Source organism: Lynx canadensis, chromosome B1, assembly GCF_007474595.2.
Source record: "Lynx canadensis isolate LIC74 chromosome B1, mLynCan4.pri.v2, whole genome shotgun sequence".
Lineage (NCBI taxonomy): Eukaryota > Metazoa > Chordata > Mammalia > Carnivora > Felidae > Lynx > Lynx canadensis.
The window spans coordinates 202697230-202703723 of record NC_044306.2 but is presented as its reverse complement, the minus strand read 5'-3'; the positions used below and the strand labels follow the sequence as shown (position 1 = coordinate 202703723).

Genomic DNA, 6494 nt, shown 5'->3' with positions numbered 1-6494 from the left:
GAAGGCTCTCTGCTGCCCCCTGGTGGGAGAGGCCGGGGCGGGGCCTGCAGGCCGCCGCTGAGCCGGGCAGGAGCGGGGGACTCCCCCAGACCCCAGCGGCAGAGGCAGGAAGGATAGTGGAGAGCCCCTGCCGGCCTCAGTTTCCCCTTCTGCTAAAGGAGGGTCGTGGGGGGGGGTGTGAGAAGGAGAAGTGACATGGGCGGTGTCTGTGGGGAGACGAAAACGTATCCGAACCAGGCACAGGCGGGTGGCTGAACCACATCTACCTGCACAAAACGCCTCTGAGTCGGTCACTTTCAATGGTTCATTTTATCTTACGTGAATGTCACCTTGTTTAACAAAATAAATTAAAGAAAAAGAGATCGGAACAGTGCCGTGCGGGTGAGAACCACTTGGGACGCCCACGGCCTCTCTGAGCCTCAGTTTCCCTGACTGTAAGTGGAGGGTTCCTGGCACGTGGGGGCCCAGATGAGCCCCTAGACGCACACACAGCAGCACATTCCGCACAGGGCTGGAGGCCACCCCCCTCCCGGCCTGGCTGGCTGGCGGGTGCAGGTGGGACCGGCCGGGCTGGGCCAGAGGACTCTCAGGTGACGGAGCGTGTGGGCCGCGTTCCCCTCGCTCGCCTTCGGGACGCAGGAAGGGGCAGAGGTGCAATGACGTGCTAACACCTTCTTCCAGGACGCGCCCCTGGGTCCTGATGCTGACACATCCCCCCGAGGCAGGCGGGCTGGTGGTACAGTGGTTACGGCTCTGCCCCACCTACCTGCTGTGTGACGGCGGGCAGGGCACCTACCCTCTCTGTGCCTCGGCCGGAAATGGAGACGATAACAGACCCAACGGTGCGGGCCCGGTGAGGTCGGCGTGAGGGTTAAAGGCAGAGCACAGAGCCTGACACACAGTGAGGGCACGGGGAAGGGGGAAGATGCCCAGGGGATCCCACCACCGCCTTCCGCTCTGACGGGCCAGGAAATGGGTGCGAGGGGCGTGATTTGCCTGAGGCCACACCGCGCGGGGCCGGCAGGGGGACCTGGCCCGGGTCGGTCCGACTCAGTCCTTCCAGCTCACAGCAGCAGGGCGGGCCCCCGGGGACAGGGCTTGGTCCCTGGACGCTCCCCAGGCGGTAGGCCAGGGGAGGGGGCCTTGCGGGCTTTGGCAGGGTGCCGCAAAATCGTTTATTGCTATCAGACCCTTACCGTCCTGCCTCTGTTTCCCAGAAAATGAGCCTCCCAGAGACACTAGGAGAGGCGAGGACAGGGGACCTCAGGGCGAGGGGCCGGGGGCCAGCCGGGCGGACAGGCGTCCTCAGGGCAAGGGGCCGGGGGCCAGCCGGGGCGGACAGGGGACCTCAGGGCGAGGGGCCGGGGGCCAGCCAGGGCGGACAGGGGACCTCAGGGCGAGGGGCCGGGGGCCAGCCAGGGCGGACAGGCGTCCTCAGGGCGAGGGGCCGGGGGCCAGCCGGGCAGACAGGCGTCCTCAGGGCGAGGGGCCGGGGGCCAGCCAGGGCGCCCGCCCCCAGCACCGGCCCGGGGCCAGGTTGACTCTGCGGATGTTGAGCTCGGTGGCGAAGGTCCTGGCCTTCTGGTAGAAGAAGAGGGACTTCTCGCGGTCCAGGAGGAAGTTGTGGTAGATGGTGGCCAGGCGCGTGTAGATCTTCATCTGGGCCTTCTTGTTGCCGAGGTCCACGGCCGCTGCCAAGGCCAGCTGGTAGTACCCCGCCGCGTCGAAGGGGTCCTGAAGGAGGCCCGACATTAACACGCCCCCTGGCTGCAGGCAGGGGCTGGCCGGCCTGTGTCCCCAGAGGCTGCTCCGTGCCCAGCCCCCCATCACCTCCACCCAGTCCCTCCCGAGGGACCACTCTAACTGGGACAAGCCCCAGTTCAGCAGCCCTGGCTCCTCCCTGCCCCCACACAGAGAGAGGATAAAAGCAGGTACGCAGAGCAGTTCAACAAACAAACACTCCCGAGCCCCTACCAGGCACTGGACCCCGTGCAGGGCGGGAGCCACGGCTGACTCTGGGGCCACGTCGACCACGGGGGTGACCGGCAGCCGGTGGCAGCCCCGGGTGGCACCTGAGTCAGCCCGAGGTGGACTTGGAGGGCTGCCTGGAGGAGGGGACAGCTTCACTAAGGAGCTGGCCAAAGCGGGTGGTTGGGAGTTGTGTATCCGTGTGCATGTGTGTGCGTGTGTGTGCGTGTGGACGTGCACACCTGTGCCTAGAGCAGCCAGTGGGCGGCAAACAGGATTCACGCCCAAATCTGTCCCGTTCCAGCCTTGTTCTTTCGTCCCTGAGGCCCCGCGTACAGATGACCTCGATTCAGGGAGGCCATTGGCAAAGATGCCCGTGGCCCCCCAACCTCTAGAGCGGCACTTGCCCAGGCCTGTCCCGTAAAGGGGGCTCGGAGGAATCTCTCGCCCTCCTGGGCACGTGGCTGACGGTGTGAAGTCGGCCCGTGGCCCCTGACGGGATTTCCAAGACGTCGTCACGGTGAGGACGGACGTGCTGTCGACAGAGCGGCCATGGTGCGGCTGGCAAGCTGCCTGGTCCCAGCCTCTCGGGCTCAGGGACCTGGGCTTCTCAGCTGCAGCCCTGCCCCGTGACACCGTGGAGAGATAAGGTCCCCGTCCCCAGGGCCTGGGCGTCAGATCAGCTACCTCTGGGCCTGCAGCTGCCCCCGGCCCGGCCCCCGACCCCCATCTTGGACACCTTTTTTGCCTCCCAGCCTGTTTCCCCCTCGTGTACAGAGCTGCTTAGGAATCAGTCACACGGGACCCAGGGCAGGCCCCCCCCCCCCTCGGATGGGCCAGGGGTCAGGGGCATGTATCGCAGACGACAGAGGGCTCTGGGTGTAAGAGCTCAGGTGAGGCTGGCCACAGTCCTGCCCCACCGCCAGGCTCCGTGGCCCCGACACAGGGGAGGGCCCGGCCCAGAGCCCAGCCTGGGACATAGACACGTATGCAGGTCGCAGGGTCAGAGGCTCGTGGGTTCTAGGATCCCGGGCACTGGAGCCCCACGGAGCTCTGCTAATCCTACCCTGGTCAACTGACCGTGCCTGGCCCTCAGCCTCTGCCCTGCCTCGAGGGGGCTCCACTCTTCTAGAACAGTAAAGCGTTCGCAGGCAGAACCAACCACACAGAGCCTGGGTCACACGGAGCCTGGGTCACACGGACTGGAAGGTAGTGAGGCTACGTTGCAGTACCCCACCCCCCGCCCCTGCCGACAGGCTCCCCAAGAACCACCCAGCGGGCACGGGAGGCTGTAGTGACCACTTGTGACCACCAGGTGTCATCGGTGCACAGCCAAGGCTGCCCCGGGGAAGGGGGTTGGGGGCTACCAACCGGGTGGGGGTCTTCTGGCGCCACCCCAGCCCCGAGGGGCCATTCAGTGGGGAGGGGGAGGGAGAAGTCGGCCCCTGGGCTCGGGCACCCGCCCTTCAGCCGGCACGGAGCAGGGACACCGCGCAGGGACGACGCTAGGCCCCGGGTGGGGTGACGGGGGCCCCTGCCTGCGCAGGCGAGTGATGGAGAGACATCTCCGGGTTCTGGTCTGTGAGGTCCCAGCTCGAGCGCCTCCAGCCCCCACAGGGCAGGAACTACCCGGAGTGGTGTCCCTGCTACAAACCCCCGGGGGACGTGAGGATTAAAGGGGACTCGGGATTCCAGGAAGGAGTCGCTCTGCCCACAGTGGTCGGCTTCCTGGAGGAGGGGCCGGGATCTGGGTAGCACCCTACAACCTGGGTCTCTGGTGGGTCTCTAGTGACTCGTCCCCCTGCCCCCGGAACGTCCCGTCCCCCTCCTACTGCCTCGGCGGCTAACTCCTGCTTGACCGTCACGACTCGGCTTTGCCGTTACCGTGCCCGGGAGGCTCCCCCGACTACACGGCCGTGTCTGCTCTGACCCAGTGGCTGCCAGGGTCCGTTCACACGTCAGCCGCCCCCACGGGCTGGGGGAGCTCCGACGGCGTCTGCTGACCTTGCCTGTGCCGCAGAGCCAGGCCCGGAGACGCCGGGGCCCCGGGGCCCGTGTGCGGTCCCCCTCCACGCGGGGGCAAGGGCTCCCGACGCGCCCGAGCCCCGCCTCCCCCCCCCCCCCCGCCCGCGCCCACCTTCAGGTCGTAGAAGATGATGTCCCCGAGCACCAGGTACACTTTCACGTAGTACAGCGTCTCCTCGGCGAACTGCAGGGGCGAGCTGCAGAGCGACAGGGCCTTGAGGTAGAAATGCTCCGCCAGCTCGCCGTGGCCCAGCCGGTGGTGCAGGGCGGCCAGCCGGTGGTAGGCCACTCTCTCGTTCAGCCGGTCCCCTAGGGTCGCAGGGGAGGGGGCACGCGTGAGGCTACGGCTGCGGGTGGCGGCGGGCACAGGCCGGCTCCGGCCCCCAAGCCGGCCGCTTCCTGTCCCGAGACTCACTCTTCCCATCTGCACAATGGGCCTGATGTCGCAGGCTCGCTGTCCGCCTCAGGAAGGTGGACCTGCCCATGGGGCCTGCTCTGTACCTGCCCGTGGCGCCTGGGAGGGGTGACGGGGAGCCCCAAAGTCAGGCAGTCGCAAACCCCGGGGTTCGGTCCACCCGCACACACGACGACGCTCACCCTTCCTGGTGTATGAGCTGCTGCCCCCCACCCCCCGATGCCCTCCGGATGTCTCCAGATCGTCCCCCTTCCAGGCGAGCACTGTGGGGTCTGCACACCCAGTCCTGTCTCCGAGGGGAAGGCAGGTGGCTGGGAACAGCACAGTTAGGTGCTGGGACACGAGGTGCCCGGCAGTGAGGGGATCTCGCCAGCCAGGTGACAGCGGGGCTGGCTGAGTGTGGCGAGGAACAAGGGTAAGGGACGGCACGCAGACAGGCGCGTGCCGGGGCTGGTGACAAGCCGGGGTGTCCAGACCGCGGGGCACGGTGGCCGGCCTTGGTGGTCAGCTGGCCAAGAAAGCCCAGCCACCCCGTGAGTGTGACGTGTCCCCCGGGGCATCCCGGCCCGCCTGCACGGAGGAGGCGGCTTGCAGACGGAAGCGGCCCCGCACGCGGGCCGGGTTCCACGGCCTCGGGCCTTCTGCGCCCACCCTCCAGGTCTCCCCCGCCGGGGCCGGGGTGCAGGGCTTACCCAGGGTGATGCTGAGCGCCAGGGCCATGTGGGCGAACTCCAGGCCCTCCCGGGGCGCGTCCAGCTCGGCCAGCAATGCCACCAGCTTGTTGCACAGACGCAGCTCGGCCTCCTGGTTCCCTGTGGTGGAGGCCAAGGGCAGCGCCCGATCCTGCCACACGGGCGGGTGGGTCAGGCCTCACCCGCGGCGGCCGGCCCGGGGCCAACCCCCCCCTCAGAGCCCCGACCGCACGCCGGGAGCGTCCTCCCCATCATCCCGCTGTATCTGTGTTCGGCTCAGAGAGGTCCTGGCAGCCCCAGGGCACCGAGCCACCAGCGAGCTGGGATGTGGCCTGCAGCCCATCTGTCTCAGCAGCCTGGGACCAGCCCGTCCCCGGGCGGTGAGAGCCTGACCAGGAGGGCCCAACCCCGCGCTCTAAACACGCACGTTTCTCTGTTCCCCAGGGCTGAGCCGCAGGCCGTGAGCTGGGCGGGCAGGCACACGCAGACCTGGGCCCCGGGGCTGTGTGTCCCGTGATACACCCCTGTGCCTCTCTGAGCCTCAGTTTCCTCATCTGCGAAGTGGAACAGGACTGGCCTCCCTGAGGTTTGAGGTGCTGTAAGCCTAAAGCTGCCTCCGTCCCTCAAACGGCCTCTCCTTTCTCTGTCCCTCCCAGGTGAGGGTGGGGGACAAGATCATCCCAGGCGAAACCACCAAGCAAGTAAGCGGGTGCGTGGGGCAGTCCTCCCTCCTGGCGGGAGGCCTCCGCCGCCCCCCCCCCCCAAACTCCCATGGAAGGCGCCCCCACCCCTGAGGCCCACCCTCACCGCCCGGCTCACCCGGTAGAAGGACACGGCTTTCTCCCGCTCCCAGGTCCCGTTGAAGAAGATGTCCCCAGCCGCTTCAAACAGCTCCAGCCCCAGGTTGGGGTCCCCCGTGTACAGGGCTGCGTTCTGGGCCACCTGCGGGCGTGCAGAAGCTCTCGTGAGACCCACAGGGCTCCCCCAGACCCTCGAGGCAACCCCGAGGACCCACAACACGTGCTCTGGGTGACTCTTTCCTCTCCCTCCAGAGGGACTGGCCTTGTTCAGTCCCTGTGCAGCTGGGGACATCATTTCCCACTATGTCCCATGGGGAGGCCCGTCCAGCTAGGGCGCCGGGGGTCCGCAAGTGCGGGCTGCTGAGGAGTTTGGGAGCCAGCTCAGAGGTGGCCTCCGGGTCCCGGCGGTCACACCCGGACCCCGGCATTCTCTCCGCTGGGGTCCCCTCCACTGTGTCCCTCCGTGGCCCTTAGCAACACCTGCCTGTCTCTCCGAGCAGACGACTAAGACTGCTGCTTCTCTGCTGCATCTGGGGCCCAGCACGGTGCCTGGCCCATAATAGGTGCTCAACAAACACCAGCTGAGTGGACAAG

General features: G+C 67.6%; 1 protein-coding gene across 8 annotated transcripts in view; it reads right to left on the bottom strand.

Annotated features, from left to right (window-relative positions):
• Window positions 1-290: 290 nt before the first annotated feature.
• Window positions 291-6494, bottom strand: part of SH3TC1 (SH3 domain and tetratricopeptide repeats 1) — a 46992-nt gene continuing 40788 nt past the window's right edge. For 7 of the 8 annotated variants that reach the window (XM_030314290.2, XM_032593019.1, XM_030314284.1 and 4 more), the window contains 4 exons: window positions 5920-6042; window positions 5101-5251; window positions 4106-4302; window positions 291-1734 (listed from right to left, as the gene is read on the bottom strand). In XM_030314290.2, coding sequence (XP_030170150.1) covers window positions 1477-1734; window positions 4106-4302; window positions 5101-5251; window positions 5920-6042 — 729 coding nt within the window. In that variant the 3' untranslated portion in view covers window positions 291-1476. Of the gene's footprint in view, window positions 1735-4105; window positions 4303-5100; window positions 5252-5919; window positions 6043-6494 lie in introns of those variants that run through there. The other variant, XM_030314294.1, reaches the window with a different exon arrangement.